At 57.4% G+C, this 17,586-nt stretch overlaps 2 protein-coding genes across 6 annotated transcripts; one reads left to right on the top strand and one right to left on the bottom strand.

The window, feature by feature from the left end:
• The first annotated feature begins 6 nt into the window (after positions 1-6).
• KAT8 (lysine acetyltransferase 8) lies at positions 7-8,123 on the top strand. Of its 3 annotated transcripts, none has more exons than XM_034768263.1 (10): positions 7-262; positions 669-844; positions 1,054-1,107; positions 1,218-1,382; positions 1,657-1,746; positions 2,141-2,281; positions 2,695-2,788; positions 3,081-3,231; positions 3,566-3,720; positions 6,637-8,123. In XM_034768263.1, exons 1-10 carry the CDS (start codon positions 211-213, stop codon positions 6,699-6,701), a joined length of 1,143 nt encoding a protein of 380 aa, XP_034624154.1. In that variant the 5' UTR covers positions 7-210; the 3' UTR covers positions 6,702-8,123. The 3 variants fall into 3 exon arrangements, with proteins under 3 accessions (XP_034624154.1, XP_034624155.1, XP_034624153.1); XM_034768264.1 differs by lacking the exon at positions 6,637-8,123 and adding an exon at positions 4,220-4,712 and having other exon boundaries at positions 7-219; XM_034768262.1 differs by lacking the exon at positions 6,637-8,123 and adding an exon at positions 4,220-4,712.
• Positions 8,124-8,791: 668 nt separating this feature from the next.
• PRSS8 (serine protease 8) lies at positions 8,792-16,953 on the bottom strand. 3 transcript variants are annotated; one of them, XM_034768290.1, is made up of 7 exons: positions 16,841-16,953; positions 13,695-13,721; positions 12,521-12,683; positions 11,645-11,916; positions 11,073-11,239; positions 10,394-10,787; positions 9,548-9,681 (listed from the first exon to the last, which is right to left on the bottom strand). In XM_034768290.1, the coding sequence occupies exons 1-6, from the start codon at positions 16,884-16,886 to the stop codon at positions 10,410-10,412; spliced, it is 1,053 nt and encodes a 350-aa protein (XP_034624181.1). In that variant the 5' UTR covers positions 16,887-16,953; the 3' UTR covers positions 9,548-9,681; positions 10,394-10,409. The 3 variants fall into 3 exon arrangements, with proteins under 3 accessions (XP_034624182.1, XP_034624181.1, XP_034624180.1); XM_034768291.1 differs by lacking the exon at positions 10,394-10,787 and having other exon boundaries at positions 8,792-9,681; XM_034768289.1 differs by lacking the exon at positions 9,548-9,681 and having other exon boundaries at positions 10,047-10,787.
• Between the last annotated feature and the right edge of the window lie 633 nt (positions 16,954-17,586).

Raw genomic sequence — 17,586 nt, 5'->3', positions numbered from 1 at the left:
CCCCCCCCGGAGGACATGCCCTTAGCAAAGTGTTTGGTTATCCTTTTGCGGAACGGGGTTATCGTTTTCCAGGGCATTGCACCTAACCTGTTCCTGCTCCCCACAAGCATCTAGGCTGGCACTAACCTGGTGATTGCCTTGCAGACTCGGCTGAGGTAATCCAGTCCCGACTCAACGAGCAGGAGGCTCGGGAGGAATACTACGTACACTATGCCGGATGTGAGTGCAGCCCTGGGTTCTGTTCCTGGGGAGAGGGATTCATGTAGGTGGTATTTATTAGGCGTAGTGCCTAGGATTGTGGTGGTGTTCATTCCTTTCCCACCATAGTTTATGTTCAGTAACTGCCTCATTTTCACCTTTAAAATGAGTTTCTCGCACATACCCCCCCAAGCTGGTGGAGAATTAGCCTGCAGAACTCCTCATTACAGGATTTCCTTGAGGCAAAGAGGACTTTGCCCTTCTGTAGCACCTGATAACTAAGGGTATGTCTACCTTGCCTGGCTTTGGGAGGGGTGTGGTTTCTAGAGGGCTAAAACACCTGGGGATCAGGACTTCTTGGTTCCAGTGACCAGATGTTGAGTGTTTGAGGACATAGTGAGAAAGTCACTCTACAGAGTGAGGCTGGATAGACTTGTTCAAGGTTCCATCCTGTCCCATCCTAACCACAGTCAACAGGCGCCTGGATGAGTGGGTAGATAAGAACCGGCTGGCCCTCACCAAGACAGTCAAAGATGCGGTGCAGAAAAACACGGACCAGTACATGAACGAGCTGTCAGAGCAACCCGAGCGTAAGATCACCCGCAACCAGAAGCGCAAACATGACGAGATCAACCACGTTCAGAAGGTAAATACATCCGGGGATGCTGTGTGCCAGGGATCGGAGTTGGGGGGCTCAGTAAGGAGTGCTCTTGCAGTCAGGGCTGGCCCCTATACCCTGTGCGGTGCTAGGGGGCGCTGTGCTGCAGGGGCTGGGGTGGAAGGTTCAGTGAGGACTCAACTAAAGTCTGTGTTACAGCACTGGAAGTTGCCTGATGCTCTGCTGTTTTCCCACAGACCTACGCAGAGATGGATCCCACCACAGCTGCCCTGGAGAAGGAGCATGAGGCGGTGAGTGCCCCTGGGGCATTGGCGTGGTTTGGCATCTAAATGATTGGGACTCTGTCTCCTTGCTCTGATCGCTAACCTAGAGTGTCCTCCCTCCCTGTCCGCACTCCCAGATCACCAAGGTGAAATACGTAGATAAGATCCACATCGGCCACTATGAGATCGACGCCTGGTATTTCTCACCCTTCCCGGAGGATTATGGGAAGCAGCCCAAACTGTGGATCTGCGAGTACTGCCTGAAGTACATGAAGTTCGAGAAGAGCTACAGGTTCCACCTAGTAAGTAAGGACCAAGACCCAGTATTGTTGGAGGTGGGGAGCCCAGGGCAGTGGGTTGGAGTTGAGGGGCAATGGCATATCTGTTGGGGGCGGGGGCAGCGGAGGCCCAGGGCTGGGAGAGTAGGTGGGGGGTTGGGATTGAGGGGCCCTGGCAGAGCTTTGGGTGGGGGAACTAACCCTAGGGCTGGGCTAGCAGGGGGCAGCGTGTCAGGATTGAGGGGCACTGGCAGTACTGTGTTGGCTTGGCCAGCGTCTGAGAGTTTCTCTGTCTCAGGGCCAGTGCCAGTGGAGACAGCCCCCAGGGAAGGAGATCTACAGGAAGAACAACATCTCTGTCTATGAAGTGGATGGTAAAGATCACAAGGTGAGGCGGTGCTTCTGGCCATCCCATGTGTGGCCACTGGGGAATTCCCTGCTACCACGGTGCCTTTGTCCTCCTCTGAGGAGCCCGGCATGTCTCTGTCCAAACAAAGGCTGCAGGGCTGTAGATCAGAACTCCCCATCTAGACCTGTCTAGCCTGTCCCCACCTGGGGCAGGAGCACCCCTGACATTCTGTTCCCCAGCAGAGATGGAGTCGCTCCATCAGGCCCACCTAACCTGTCCCTACCCAGGACAGGATTGTCCCCAGTGGTCTGCTCCCCAGGGCTCCCCCGTTCCGGGCTCCCACTCCTTCCCTGTGGCTCGCTGCCTGTTTGTGGTGCCCCAAGCTGGGCGAGTCCTGCGCTATCTGATGGCTGCTTTTCTCACCCCTGCTCAGATTTACTGCCAGAACCTGTGTCTCCTGGCCAAGCTCTTCCTAGACCACAAGACCCTCTACTTTGATGTTGAGCCCTTTGTTTTCTACATCCTCACCGAGGTCGACAGGCAGGGCGCTCACATTGTCGGCTACTTCTCCAAGGTAATGGCCTGGAACCCACGCTGAGAGGTCGGCAATCTCAGGGCTGGGAGCTGGGTTCTTTCTGGTTTCTTTCCCCAGCTCTGGCAGGGAAGTGGAGTCTAGTGGGTTAGAGCAGGAGGGCTGGGAGCCAGGGCTTCTGGGTTCTAACCCCAGTTCTGGGATGGGAGTCAAGTGCTTAGAACAATGGACTGGGAATCGGAACAACCTTTTGTCAGTTTGCACTAGTCCTCCCCCATTCTGCAGCGATTTTGGACAGATGTGAGTCATTTCTGAGCCCAGATGTGGAACGCTGGTTTCCCCTTCCTGTGCCAGTCTGTGCCCAGCCTCTCTCCCCCCCTCGGTACGCTGCCCTGTCCTCCCCCACTCCCTGGGGCTCTGCGGTAATCCAGTGTCTGTGCATTCTTTGTGCTCAGGAGAAGGAGTCTCCAGATGGGAACAACGTGGCCTGTATCCTCACCCTGCCCCCCTACCAAAGACGGGGCTATGGGAAGTTTCTCATCGCTTTCAGTGAGTAGCCTTGGTGTCTGCCTTTGTTGTGCTATCTGCCATGTGTGCAAGGAGTTGGTACATTCTCAGATGGGTGTAACCGGCTTCCCTCTTGGGCAGCCAGGGAGTGAACTCCCTACTGCCCCCTATAGGAGATCCTAGCAGCACAGGGTGGGGATGATTTCTGTCCTGAGACGCCCCTCTCCTCCCAACCTCATTGCACACACAGTTCCCGGAGGGGAATGGCATAGGGTCCCTGCACGCCCAGGCTGGGGGCTCTGATCTCTCCCCACCCCCTTCTTCATGCCCGTAGGCTATGAGCTGTCTAAGCTGGAAAGCACGGTGGGCTCCCCAGAGAAGCCCCTCTCGGACCTGGGCAAGCTGAGTTACCGGAGCTACTGGTCCTGGGTGCTGCTGGAGATCCTGCGGGACTTCCGAGGGACCCTGTCCATTAAAGACCTCAGGTGAGCGAGGGAGCGGGGCTGGGGGGCAGACTGCACCAGGGACCTGGATTGGCGAGCACCCCCCGTTGAGCCCTTTAGTGCCGCACTGGGGCCAGCACTGGCTGTGAGGGGAGAGCGCCCCTGCTGAGCCCCTGCCCCACTCTCTGCAGCGCCCCCTAGAGCTGCACTGGGGACAGCTCTGCCTGCGAGGGGCTCAGACCCCTGACTGAACCCCACACCCACAGCTGTGGTCTCCCATCCAAGCCTTGAACCAGCCCTCTCTGCTTAGCACTCAGCCCCACCCTGGTGCAGGCCGTGGGTGCTGCCAATGCCTCTATCCCCCTTTCTGGTGCAGCCAGATGACCAGCATCACTCAGAACGACATCATCAGCACACTGCAGTCCCTCAACATGGTGAAGTATTGGAAGGGGCAGCACGTCATCTGTGTCACGCCCAAGCTGGTGGAGGAGCATCTGAAGAGCGCCCAGTACAAGAAGCCTCCCATCACAGGTACTGGGCAGGGAATGGGACCTGGGGCCTCTCCCCTCTGCGGGGCGGGGCTGGCTCTGATCCCGCCCGAGGGCGGGGGACTGGCTGGGGAATGGGACACGGAGCCTTCCCCCACTAGGGGGCACCAGCTCTGATGTGGCCCCAAGCTTGGGGGGACTGGTTGGCTTTTGGGGGTGGGGAATGGGACACAAGGCCTTTCCCCTGGAGGAAACATTGCCCCATTTGCAAAGGCTGTTGAGGTCCCTGATGTGTTTCTGCTCGGCTTGCGTTGACTCAGAGAGCAGCGAAGCAGCATTAAGCCCAAAGACAATACGGCCCTGTTAGAGGCCGGCGTATACACACCCCATTGAACATTCCTTGGCTGCATTCAGGTGTCTGGTTTCTCTGAAGCAGGACATTGTATTCCCAAAGGCAGGTGACGGGCGCATCGGGTTATGTAACCAGAGGCTGGGAAACCGGCACTCTCAGCGAGCCAGCTCCCTGCTTCCCTCTCTCCCAGGGAAAGCTCCAAGCTCTCCACCGGCTGCAAATGCAGGGATCGCGCACCCCTCACTGAAATGTGACCGCTCTGGGGTGGGACGTGCTGGCTAACAGCAACGCTGCACAGCTCACCCAGCTACCTCCAGGCTTGAAATGACAAGCTGGGATTGAAGGAGGAAGAAGAGGATGAATTTGGCTTGGAAACTGGCCGGGAGACACTGATTACCCTGGAATCCTCGAATGCCATTGAAGTGTTGCTGAGCGGCTGTAACATCTGCCACACCAGAGCTGGCTGCATTTCAGTGCTGGGTGAACCGTGCCCCTGCAGTGTTGCTGTTACGCAGCTCCCTGACCCCAGAGCTCAGCTCTGGGTGCGTGTTTCCTCTGTTCCAACAGACTGCTTTCCCACGGGTGCAATCTGCTTCCCTGCAGTAACTGGTGGAGGGTTTATAGAGAGAATATTGCGGGGGCTCTTCATAAAATCACCGGAATAAACTTCTACTTGAAGTGCATTTATACAGCAGCCTTAATGAGAGTCCAGCACTTCCCTGTAGCAGCCTTTAAAGAGCCCAAAAATGATTGGTGGGGTGGAGAAAGTGAGAGGCATAAGGAGCGTGATCTGTTTAGCTTGGACTGCACCAGCAGCAAGTTTGCAGATGACACTAAACTGGGAGGAGTGGTAGATACGCTGGAGGGTAGGGATAGGAGACAGAGGGATCTGGACAAATTAGAGGATTGGGCCAAAAGAAATCTAATGAGGTTCAACAAGGACAAGTGCAGAGTCCTGCACTTAGGACGGAAGAATCCCATGCACTGCTACAGACTAGGGACCGAATGGCTAGGCAGCAGTTCTGCAGAAAAGGACCTAGGGGTTATGGTGGACGAGAAGCTGGATATGAGTCGACAGTGTGCCCTTGTTGCCAAGAAGGCTAACGGCATTTTGGGCTGTATAAGTAAGGGCATTGCCAGGAGATCGAGGGACGTGATCATTCCCCTCTATTTGGCATTGGTGAGGCTCATCTGGCGTACTGTGTCCAGTTTTGGGCCCCACACTACAAGAAGGATGTGGAAAAATTGGAAAGAGACCAGCGGAGGGCAACGAAAATGATTAGGGGGCTGGAGCACATGATTTATGAGGAGAGGCTGGAGGAACTGGGCTTGTTTCGTCTGCAGAAGAGAAGAATGAGAGGGGATTTGATAGCTGCTTTCAACTACCTGAAGAGGGGTTCCAAAGAGGATGGATCTAGACTGTTCTCAGTGGTAGCAGATGACAGAACAAGGAGTAATGGTCTCAAGTTGCAGTGGGGAAGGTTTAGGTTGGATATTAGGAAAAACTTTTTCACTAGGAGGGTGGTGAAGCACTGGAATGGGTTACCTAGGGAGGTGGTGGAATCTCCTTCCTTAGAGGATTTTAAGGTCAGGCTTGACAAAGCCCTGGCTGGAATGACTTAGTTGGGGATTGGTCCTGCTTTGAGCAGGGGGTTAGACGAGATGACCTCCTGAGGTCCCTTCCAACCCTGATATGCTATGATCAAAAGAAGACTGAGCGGTGACTTGATCCTGGTGTAAAAGTACCTCCGGGGGAGAAAATGCCAGATGCTTACGGGCTCGTTAATCTAGTGGAGAAAGGCAGAACAAGAACCAAGGGCTGCGAGTTAAAACCAGACACATTCCAATTAGAAATAAGGAACCAGTTTTTAACAGTGCAGGTATCAGCCCTTGGAACAAACTTACAGACTTTAAGGCAGAAGGGACCATCCTGATCTAGTCTGATCTGCAAATCGCAGGCCACAGGACCTCGCCCACCCACTTCTGTAATTGTCCCCTAACCTCTGGCTGAGTTACTGATGTCTTCAAATCGGGGTTTAAAGACTTCAAGTGACACAGAATCCACCATTGACACTAGTTTAAACCAGCAAGTGACCCGTGCCCCATGCTGCAGAGGAAGGCGAAAACCTCCAGGTCTTTGCCAATCTGACCTGGGGGGAAATTCCTTCCCGACCCCACATATGACAATTTGTTAGATCCTGAGCATGTGGGTGAGACCCACCAGGCAGAAAGAATTCTCTGTAGTAAATCAGAGACCTCCCCATGTAGTGTCCTGTCACCGGCCGTTGGGGATATTTGCTGCTAGCAGTCGCAGATCAGCTACATGCCATTGTAGGCAGTCGTGTCATGCCATCCCCTCCATAAACTCCTCAGGGCAATGCTGAAAGGTCTGTCCCTTAATGGCTTCCAGTCCACACTGGGGCCTTTTCTTGAGGGTGCTTTAGTCACTGGGTTTGATACAGGGGTAACGGGCTGAGAGTTTCTGGCTGGTGCTAGAGTGGGGGTCAGACGATGAGCTGATTGGATCCTTCTGGCCTGAGAGCAATGGAGGGTGGGGATGTTCCTAGATTCTGTCAAACTTGCCCCCTCCCCTTTTTCCCTCCTCAGTGGATTCCATCTGTCTCAAGTGGGCACCCCCCAAACACAAGCAGGCCAAGATCTCCAAGAAGTGAAGGAACGGTGGGATCCCCCTCCGTTGCATGAGGATCTGGGCTGCACCCCGCCTGAGCACAGAGCACCAGAACAAACCTTCAGCTGGGCGGACGGGGCGCCCCAGCCGGCTGTGGGGCGTTCATTAAGCCAGCGCCGATTCAGCGGGGCTGGGGTCCTGTCCTGTCGCATCTCATTCCCCGTGAGCGTTGCACGGCAGAATAGGCCCATAGGTGAGCTTTGCCCTCCCTAACAGCACACCACGCCCAGGGTCGGCTGCCCAGCTAGTCAGTTGCATGCTGCACGCCGCTCAACATCACCTTGGTGGGCTGGCTAATTTGTCAGGGGGGTGCGGGGAGGAAGTGGGGGTGCAGGCTGCTTCAGAGGCTCTGGTGGGCAGCAGCAGCAGCTGAGTCTGGGGCAGGAGGAGTTACTCAGCTGGCAGGAAAGGGGGGAGAGATGCCCGGGGGTGCTAATGAGTTAACAGGACAGCATGGCACCGGGTGTTCTCTGCTGGGCAAACACTCCTTGTCCAGTTGATCTCCATGGCTGGCAATATGGGGAAGCAGCACTGGGGGAAGGTCCTGGGAGAGCTGCGCAGGGAGACTGGATCTGTCACGCATGCCATGGACCAGGCCCCAGGCAGTGTGAGATTCCCTTCTAACCTACAGTCCGCTTTGGCACTGTGCACCTCCTTCCCTGAGCTGGGGTCTCTGCGCGGGGGGCAGAACCCCGTAGCCCGGACTTACCACCCCACCCACATATGCCACCGACATGCCCCAGCTGCTGCAGGCAGAGCCCATTCTGGCTATGACGATGCCCCTTCTGCTGGGCCTCCTTCATGTGGGCATCTCCCCGCTAGGATCTCAGCTGGGTCCCCTCCGGAACCTTTCACGCCCCAGCTGCCAACCTCCTGCTGGGGTTCTTCCCCCCCTGACCTGCCCCCCTTTGGCCAGGGCTCCTTAGGCCAGGATTCCCCATGTCCCTCCTGCCCTGTCCCAGTTCTCTTGTCCCACCTCCACTGCTGGGATCCCTCCCTGATCGCCTATTCCAGACATCATGGCCTCCCCGCAAGGGACTGGAGGAAAAGCAGGGACGTGGGGTGTCTGCTGAGTTTGGCTGGTCTCAATTCAGCAGCCAAGCGCTGCATGGGGCAGAGGCATGTGGTGCCCTGGGCCAGGGATACACAGCAGCTACTGTCTCAGGGCTCTAACCTCAGCACTGATCTCACACTCCTCCAATCCCTAGGCTGGCTCCACCAGCTGGAGGTGCAAGTAAGCGTTGCTGCCGAGGGTGCTGGAGCGTGCGGGAAGGGTTGGTGCAGACAGCCCCCAAGCCAGGCCCCACGGCTTCCCTGCACTCCTGCTCACGGCCTACAGGTGTATTTTTTTCTGTTTTAAGAAGCGTGTATTTTTCATAAATAAAAAGGAAAAGTCTGAACAACCCGTGGCTGTCAGGAAGCCTGCCTGGGACTGGTGTCACAGAGGGTATGGTGCACACTTTAGCAGGATTGCCCAGGCAGGGGGGTGCAGATGACATGGGGTGGGGGAGGGATCCTGGTAGGTGCACAGGGTGGGGAGAACACCCTTGGGGGAGAGGGATCCTGGCCCGTGGGAAGCACAGAAGTTCATTCCAGGCTGTATTCAGCCGTCCCATCGCTGCACCAGCCACTCCCCTAAGAGTTAAGACCTCCCCGCACCCAGCCAGATCAGTGAATGTGCCTCCCCACTGTGGCGCCTCTCCCTGACCCTGCCAGCAGGTTCCTTGGACCAGCTCCAACCCGGATTCACCAGGTGTATTAGCACTGCCCAGCCCTGGATTAACTGTTCCCAACACCCAACCGCTTGGCCAGCAAAACAAGGTGTAGCCAGATGTGGCCCCTCCTTCACTTTGTGAGGCAGGGCCCCTATAACTGAGTTCTGGGTGTCAGGACACCTGGGTTCTAGCCCTAGCTCTGGGAGGGGCGTGGGGATTCCTGGCTTCTAGCTGTCTCTGGGAGAGGGGGTGGGGCTGGGCGCTTGGATGCCAGGGTTCTAGCCCCAGCTCTGGGAGGGGAGTGAGGTTTAGAGGTTAGAACAGCACAAAACCTTTAAAAAAAATAACAGAGCCTTTCCCATAATACAGGGCTAACACCCTCTTTATTAAACCCTCCCTCTGGAGTCAAACAGCTCTTCCATGCCCCACCCCTGACTTACAACAAGCCCATGTGCTAACAGCCCCTAGCTCACATCTGGGCACGTGTGATGAACTCTGCTCCCTTTAGAACCTGCCCTCACTCAGTGACTCTCCCCAGGTGGAAAAACCAGCTCTGCTGGTGCCACACGGCCCAGCCCTGGGGGTTCGGCTGACTCTGAGAAGCCGAGAGCTTCCTGCCCGACGTGTCACATTAGATCCTGTCGGCTTGACTCATGCCGGGACTGAAACCCGGCTGTTTCTGCGTGACGGGGGTAAAAGGACGAGGGGAACATTTCCCAGAGCACCCCTCTTCTGGGGCCAATCTGCCTCCTCCCAGAATCCTTTGGGAACAACCACAGTCAAAGGGCTGTCCGGGCAGACACCCTGAAAATAGCCTTCTGGGGAGGGGAAGTAGGGGGCAAAATCCAGTTCTACTGGGGTATCCACCACCAAGTTGCTATGATCACAGTGGCGGATCCCGTGCCCTCAAGATCCCCTTCCCGCCTTGCATCTCTACACTTGGAGTTGGCGGGGGTAGGGTTACCCTGCCTGGACCAGGCTCAGAAAGGCCCAGCAGAGCAGCCAGGGGGCCAGGAGATGAGCAGCTGCCCTGGAGCACAGCCCCTCCTCAGAGACCGGCTCCAGATCCACGCTCACGTCACTCAGCTCCACCTCTGGGACGGTCTCCTTGATCCAGGCAGCATGGGCCGAGGCGCGGGTATAGACTCCGGGCCGGTTGGCGGCCCCACATGCTTCCCCCCAGCTCACCACTCCAGCCAGCAGCCAGACACTACCCACTTGGCAGGAGAGGGGTCCCCCGGAGTCTCCCTGGAAAAATCAGGGTGGGAAGAGGAAGATAGGGAGCTTGTTAGGCTGCCCTAGGAGGTGTCATGGTGACAGAACCGGGCCTGGGAACAGGGGTTGGGGAGCTGCCTACTGCTAGGGCCCTGATTCTCACAGAGTGGGGCCCTGGGAGTCAGAGTGAGGCTCTGGGGCTGGCGTGAATCTCAATCCAGAGCGAGGCTTAGGGGTTGGCGTGAGTCCCAGAGTGAGGCTCAGGAGTTGGCGTGAGCCTCGATCCCAGAGTGAGGCTCAGGGGTTGGCGTGAGCCTCGATCCCAGAGTGAGCCTCGATCCCAGAGTGAGGCTCGGATTGGCGTGAGCCTCGATCCCAGAGCGAGGCTCGGATTGGCGTGAGCCTCGATCCCAGAGCGAGGCTCGGATTGGCATGAGTCTCGATCCCAGAGCGAGGCTTGGGAGAGGTTTGCAGGACCCTGTTTGCTGGAACTCAGGGGTCTGCAGTACCGGAGGCAGAAAGGACGTTGCCGTGAACAGGGCTGCTGCCAGCGCGGTGCCCTGAAGTCACGTCAATTCCCTGATCGTGACAGAGCAGCACAACGCAGGAAACAAACAGGAACAATAAGGGGATGGGGCGGGAAACCCAAGACTTTGAAATCTTGGGACCATCCTGCTGAGTTTGGGAGGGGGGCAAGACGCCCCTGGACTGCCTTAGCGGGGGTGGGGTCCCATGCTGCGCTGACCTTGAGAGCAGGGGCGCTATAGGGCAGGGAGTACGTGAAGTAGCAGGCAGAAGAACAGCAGGCTGGCAGTGAGGATGTGGGAGGTAGCGTGGTCCAAAGGCTGGTTGGGGGAGATTGGCCGGGGCCAGTTGGGATGGGGTTGGACGCCGTCATAGGGGCCAGGCCGACTGGTGGTGTTGGGACACAGCCCCTCCTCCGAGACTGGCTCCTGATTCACGCGCACGTCGCTCATCTCCACCGCCGGGATGATCTGTTTAATCCAGGCTGTGTGGGCCGAGGTACGGGTGTAGACGCCAGGCCGGTTGGGGGACCCGCACGCGTCCCCCCAGCTCACCACCCCAGCTAACAGCCAGGCATTGCCCACACGGCAGGAGAGGGGTCCCCCGGAGTCACCCTGGAAGAACAGGGTGGGGAGAGGGAAATGGTATTAGGAGGGGGATTGGTGTCAGCAGTGGGATACAAATGACTGGTTTCTACAAAGCTTAGCCGTGGTGGGTGGAGACTGGCAGAGCGGGGGTGGGGGCCTTGAGGTCAAAGGTCAAGGAGTGGCACCTAAGCCCAGAAGGGATGGAAATTCTACAGCCCAACCATTGGGCCAATGCTCATAGTACCCAGCACTGACTCCCAGTAGCCCCACCCTTAGTGCCATGCACAGATGGATGCCCAGCATCCCGCTCACCTGGCAGGCGTCCTTCTTGCCCTCGGCGTAGCCCGCACACATCATGTCGTCCTGGATCACGTGGGGATCCGTTGGGTTGGCGCTGATCTTGTAGAGGCAGCGGCAGGTCTCCAGCCCAATCACTGGCACCTCCAGCTGCTGCAGGGTCTTGGGATTGGGCAGGCTGACTACATGGGGGAAAAGAAATCAGCCAAGTCAGGGTGGGCAGCTGACTCCTCAGTAAGGCGGGGGAAAAGGGAACCACCGGGGGCACTGTGGTGAGGGGGGGGCGGATGGGCAAAGGGACTCACTCCACAGCAGCCCAGGCTCTAAGCTAGACTTAGGGGTAAGGGGGATTGAAGTGAGTCCACATCCCAGAGCAAGGCTCAGGGACTGGTACACACCCAAAAATCCTCCCTGCAGTTTCAACTGAACACACAATTCACCTTCCTCTCCAAAATTGTTGGCGGCTGTTATCCAGCTGCCCCAACCCAGACACAGCTGCATCTCAGCGCCAGGCGAGCCATCCCCATGTGCGACATCATTACCCAGCTGCCTCGCCCCAGAGGTGGCTGCATTAACCCTTCACTCACCAGAGGTAAGCACATTCCCCCAGCCAGTCACAGTGCACATCATGCCGCTGGGGAAGCTGACGGAAGCGGACGGCAGGCAGATGGGACGAATGCTACGCGTATAGGAGACGGGCTTTTTCAATTTCACCAGCGCAAGGTCCCCGCCGGAGTCCTCATCCGTGTAGCCGGGATTCTTGATGGCCTGCTCCACCCCAACCACAGTGATGTTAGACAGGAGGTTGGTCAGCTGGAAGGCTCCCAGCGTCACCTCATAGTCGGCGATGGGGTTTTCCCTGTAAGGTGGGGGAGAGAGACGTGGGACCTCAGCAAGGAGAGAAGCCAGCACCTCAGGCTGCAGAAAGCTTCAGCTAATAGGGAATCTCCCTTAGATAGCAGCAATGTAGGGGCAAGGACACATGCCATGTGGCGGCAGAGTCTGTGCTATAGAAGGTAGTGGTACACATACACATTGGGAATGGGCTCTAGTGAGTTAGAGTGAGGGAGCCTGGGAATCAGGGCTCCTGGGTTCTATCCCTGGCTCGGGGAGCTCAGTGAGGTCTAGTGGGTTGGGGGGAGGGGGCTAGGAATCAGAACACCTAGATTCTCGTTCTATCCTCGTTCTGGGACTGGAGTTTAGGTGGTTAGAGATGGGGGGAGGGGCGGGAGTCAGGACTCCTGGGTTCTATCTCTGGTTCTAGTAGGGGAGTGGGGTCCAGCAATTTAGAGTAGGGGCAGCTGGGAGTCTGTCCTTAGAAACCCAATCAAACAGGTTTAGGGTCAGAAAGGGATGGAAGATACAGACTCCTCCTGACTAGTCCAGTTTCCCATCCCACCCCCGCCCCGAGTAACGCTCAGAGCCTGGCCCAGCCCAGATCACCCCCACCCTGCCCTACTTACGGTGGGAAGCAGTGCGCTGCAGTGATCACCCACTGGGGGGAAATGAGGGAGCCGCCACACACATGAACACTCTGAAAATTCAGGCTGACCTGCCAAGGCCACTGCCCGGCCTGTGCGTCTTTGCCCCCCACAATCCGTCCCATGATTACACTTCCACACGTTCCTGCAGGGGAGCAGAGCAGCAGTGAGTGAAACAGAAACAGCCCCTTGCTCTAACCACTAGACCCCACTCCTCTCAGAGCCTGGGCTAGAACCCAGGAGTCCTGACTCCCCACCCCACCCTGCCCCCTGCTCTAATCCGTTAGATCCCACCCCTCTCTCAGATTTGGGAACAGACCTCACGAGGCCCAAAACATATTTTTGTTTGTTTTGGGTTTTAGGTTGTTCAGCTTTTCCACAAAAGCATCTAAATTTTCTGTAGAGAACAGACCTTTCGGGGGGAAAGGGGGGGGGGATTTGGTTGAAAACCCAATTGATGCCATCCAAAAAGTTTTGAGAGACCATTTGCACCACAACTTCCCAACACAAACGTAGCCCAGACTAAGGGCTTGTCTACACTTGAAATGCTACAGCGGTGTAGACACTACCTAGACCAATGGAAGAGTCTCTCCCGTCGCTGTACTTAATCCACCTCCCCGAAAGGCAGCAGCTAGGTCAATGAAAGAATTCTTCTGTCGACGCAGCGCTGTCCACACCAGGGGTTAGGTTGGCTTAAATATGCCGCTCGGGGGGTAGATTTTTCACATCCCTGAGCAAGGTTGCTGGGTTGACCCAACTTTTTAATGTAGACCTGACCCCTAAGGGTGGATAGATGTTCATTCCCTTTCCCCTCTGGGGGGCGCCGTCATTCCCTTAGTGGCTGGCTTACATATGAGGTTAATGAGCCTACAATAGGTGCAAGTCAAGGGAGCTGCTCCCTTATCTCCACTGGTAGCAGCTCATGCCTTAAACTCAGGAGATGGTGGGCTCAAATCCTCCCATCACTATGGGGGCTGGTTATACTGAACACAAATATCCCCTATTGATGCGGACACCTGGCTACACAAATAACCACCAAGGAAAATGACACTAGCTGAATAAATGACTGAAAGGGGGGTTGTGGGGAAAATGATCAGGAGGAGAAAAGCGACCGTCAGGCTGCCCGTACGGGCCGCGTTCCCAGCCAGATCTTTACCTGCTTGTCCGTACGTCTCCTGTACACCTGTTCAGAGGAGGACAAAAAGAGGCACAATCAGGAATGCATCCCAGGACAACACGCATCAGCACCGGGGCCACTGAAATGAAGCATCTCAGGGGTAATTGGGGGAGGGGCTTGAAAGGGGCACCTCCATTTCTGCTGGGGGAATAGATTGTCAGATTTCCAGGATAGGGCCCACTCAGTAGGCAATAATAAAGATGCTGATACAGCTATCAAGTAATAGCTAAGCTCTACCCACTGAATGTCACTCCCCTTCCAGAGCCCAGGCTAGAACCCAGGAGTCCTGACTCCCAGTACCCCCTGCTCTAACCCCTACAGAGACCCCTCTCCCTTCCCAGAACCAGGGCTAGAACCCAGGAGTCCTGTCAGACAGAGGAAAGAGTGCTACCTTCAGAGCCAGGAACACCAAGGCCCCTGGGTTTCCCCGAGCTGTCTCCAGCCCAGCCCAGCCCCTGTGATACAGCCCAGCCCCTGGGCCAAGGCAGCCACGTCACTGCAGCCTGGCAGGGTTATTCCCTTTGGCCTTGTCTGTCTCCCAGTCCGCGCCACCTCCTTTCCCGGGAACTGCTCCCTGTTCAGAGGAAGGGCCCTGGTCTGCCAGCGTTATTCCAGATTCTCCAGCAAGTCGGCAAGTTGTCAGAGTTTCACTCCTCAAGGCTCTGCATGACTCAGGGGAACGGGACATGGGGACTTTCCCCTCTACGGGGCACAGTCGTTCCGCCCGGGGGCTGGATCGGAGCCAAGGCCCGATCCAGGCCCAGGGCAGAGCGACTGAGTGCCTCAAGGTGGTGAGGAATGGGACATGGGGCCTTTACCCTCTAGGGGGAGCTAGCTTGGATCCGTATTGCTCTCAAACCACCCACGCTGATGTCCCGTTCAGAGGCCTGTGTGAAGTGAATTTGCCAGATCTCAGCCCAGTTCTCAGGGGGCCCACAAGAGCCAGCCTCAGCCAGGGGCTCGATGGGCCATATACACCCATCTCTTTTGCTCCCCACAGAGAGGGCGCTTCTGATTCAGTAGCGCCTCAAGTGACCTGCATTAACCTGGGACCCAGTCATGGGCCAGTAGCTATTTGTGGCTGCCTGTCATTCCTCCAGCCTGAGCGGAGAGGCTAAATATAGAGCCAGACCCGCGGGACAGGTTACTTCGGCGTGACATAGGGACATAACCTCCTTTTCTAGAGGAGCCCGGGCCAGCTTCAGAGGCACTAGCAGGGGCGGTGGGAGCCCAGCCCAGCATTAGACACGACCCAACCCAAGCCACAGGCTGTACCTTGACTAGGTTCTGTGCCGTTACCCCAGGGAGCCAGCCTAGCGGTGGCCATGGGGGCAGATCAGAGGCTGAGTTCTCTGTGCAACCCTAGGACAGGGGCCGGGCTAGCTCACACAGACCCTTGCTCACTCACATACCTCAGCGGTGGGAACATCTCCCATTCCCTGCTCCCCATCCCTCCTCATCCCAAGCCAGTGCCCCCTCCCTGGGGCCAGATCTGAGCCAGCGCCCCCTAGAGAAGAAAGGCCTCGTGTCCCATCCTCTGCCCCCCAGACTCAGCCAGTGCCCCCACCCTGTGGCCGGATCAGAGTCACTGTAGCGGGGCAAGTCCCCGTGTCCCATTCCCTGCTCCCGTGAGCCACCTAGAGCCCTATGGCTTGCTGCATTGAGAACTAGGAGCAGACATAGCCTGCTGGGGGGGGGGAGGGAGGTCAGGTGTTCATGTCTGTAGCTTGCAGACCAAGCTGAGCAAAGACTCCCAACAATCCAGGGGCTGATGGGCCATTTGCTGCAGTGCTTTGGGTTTCAGGGCCTTTCACACAGTGTCTGATTACAGGGAGTTTCAGGTGAACCTTAGGAAGTTTCACAGTCTCCCAAATACTGTTTGTACAAGGAGACAAAGGGAACCGGCTGGCTTAGGAGGTCTGGCAATGGGGCCGTACATCTGTATCCCTCTGCTCCAACCCACTAGGCCCCACTCCCCTCCCAGTGCTAGGAACAGAACCCAGGAGTCCTGGCTGCTAGTCCCTCCTGCTCTAACCATTAGAGATCACTTCCTCCAAACAGCTGGAAACAGACCCCAGGAGCCCCACTGGCTTCGGATTTCATGCAAACCTCTCCAGACAGACAAAACCTCTTCCTAAATCAGGATTAACCGTCCCCGTCCCCGCTCCAAATCTGGATAACTGGGACCAGGGAAACCTGCCCTGCAGGAATGTACAAATCCTCAAACCAAGCAACTGCAGAACAAGCCAGAAAAAAGCGGCAGGTGTTTTTCACTCTAATTCCAAAGCGACAGTGTCCATCACATCACACCTACCACACAACGCACACACACCCTGCGTGACACACACACAGCCCTGTAACAGGACACCAACATCACCAGACACCTGTAACACAACGCGTGCATCACACACAGGAACACCCACCACCCCATCCCGCAACACATGGATCACACAACGCAGGCATCACACAACACCACCACCACATTGCACGACCACATACATCACAAACACCCACCCCACACACTGCAACACACAGACCCACTCACCCATAACCCCCTTACACACACACACACACATGATTTTCAGCCCCATATTGCCCCCCCCAGAACAATTTGTATAGTGGGGGTGCTGAGAGCCATTGAACCCTGTAGATAAATAAATGTGTTAGTCTCTAAGGTGCCACAAGTACTCCTGTTCTTTTTGCGGATACAGACTAACACAGCTGCTGCTCTGAAACCTGCAGATAATGGAAACCACTTGAAGCCAGGGGGTGCGGCAGCACAACCAGCACCCCTAGTTCCAGCGCCTATGGCCCTGGGGCACCAAAGGGCGCTCCGAGACCCAGCCCTGCCCGGCCCGGCCAGGTCCCAGCCCCACAGCTCCGCGCAGGGCGGGCGAGCTGGGACCCTGCGCTGGGCGACCGGGACAGACAGCGGCACTCGGAGAAGGAAGGAGCAGAGGAAAGGGGGATCTGGGGAACCAGAGAAGGTGGGATTCGGGGAGAGGCAGAAGGGGGATTTGGGGAGAGGCAGAAGGGGGATTTGGGGAACCAGAGAAGGGGGGATTTGGGGAGAGGCAGAAGGGGGAAGGTGGGGGCAGGGGTCGAGCGGCCCCGCCCGCACTCACCCAGGCTGAGGAGGAGGCAGATCAGCGCCCCCAGGGGCGCCCCCATCTCCTGGGCGGGCGGCGCGGAGCGGCTGGCGGTGCTGGGCGGGCGGCGCGGGGTCCCGCTGGCGGCGCGGAGGTCGGCGCGGAGCGGCTGGAGGTGCTGGGCGGGCGGCGCGGGGTCCCGCTGGCGGCGCGGAGGGCGGTGCTGAGCGGCGCGGAGGTCGGCGCGGGGTCCCGCGGGCGGTGCTGGGCGGTGCGGCGCGGAGGGCGGCGGGCAGGTGCGCTGTCTCCGCACTGGCTGGGACACTGGGACGCGGCGCTCGCTCCCTCCCCTCTTCACGGCGCCCGGAGCCAGGGAAGCCGCCCAACCTGCTGCGCAGGGTCCACCTCCCGCCCGGGCCCGCCCCCGCTCCCGCTCCCGCTCCGGCCGCTCTGTGCCCGGGCCGGGATCCGCTCCCCCGCTGTTATTGTAGGGTCTCTCATTACTCGGCTCTGGTATTGTAGGGACTCTTATACACTGTACACCCGGCTGCTTTATTGTAGTGTCCCTGATGGCACTGTCCATGCTTGTTATTGTAGGGTCTCTCCTTGCCCTGCTCTGTTATTGTAGGGACTCCTCTTACCCTGCACGTGTTGCTCAGTTGTTGTAGGGTCTCTCATTCCATTGCACACAGCGCCTTGTTATTGTGGGGTCTCTCATTACACTGCTCTATTATTGTAGGGTCTCCCCTTGCAGGGCGCAGACTGCCGTGATATTGTGGGGT

Source organism: Trachemys scripta, chromosome 4, assembly GCF_013100865.1.
Source record: "Trachemys scripta elegans isolate TJP31775 chromosome 4, CAS_Tse_1.0, whole genome shotgun sequence".
Lineage (NCBI taxonomy): Eukaryota > Metazoa > Chordata > Testudines > Emydidae > Trachemys > Trachemys scripta.
This window is presented reverse-complemented; position numbering and strand designations above follow the sequence as displayed.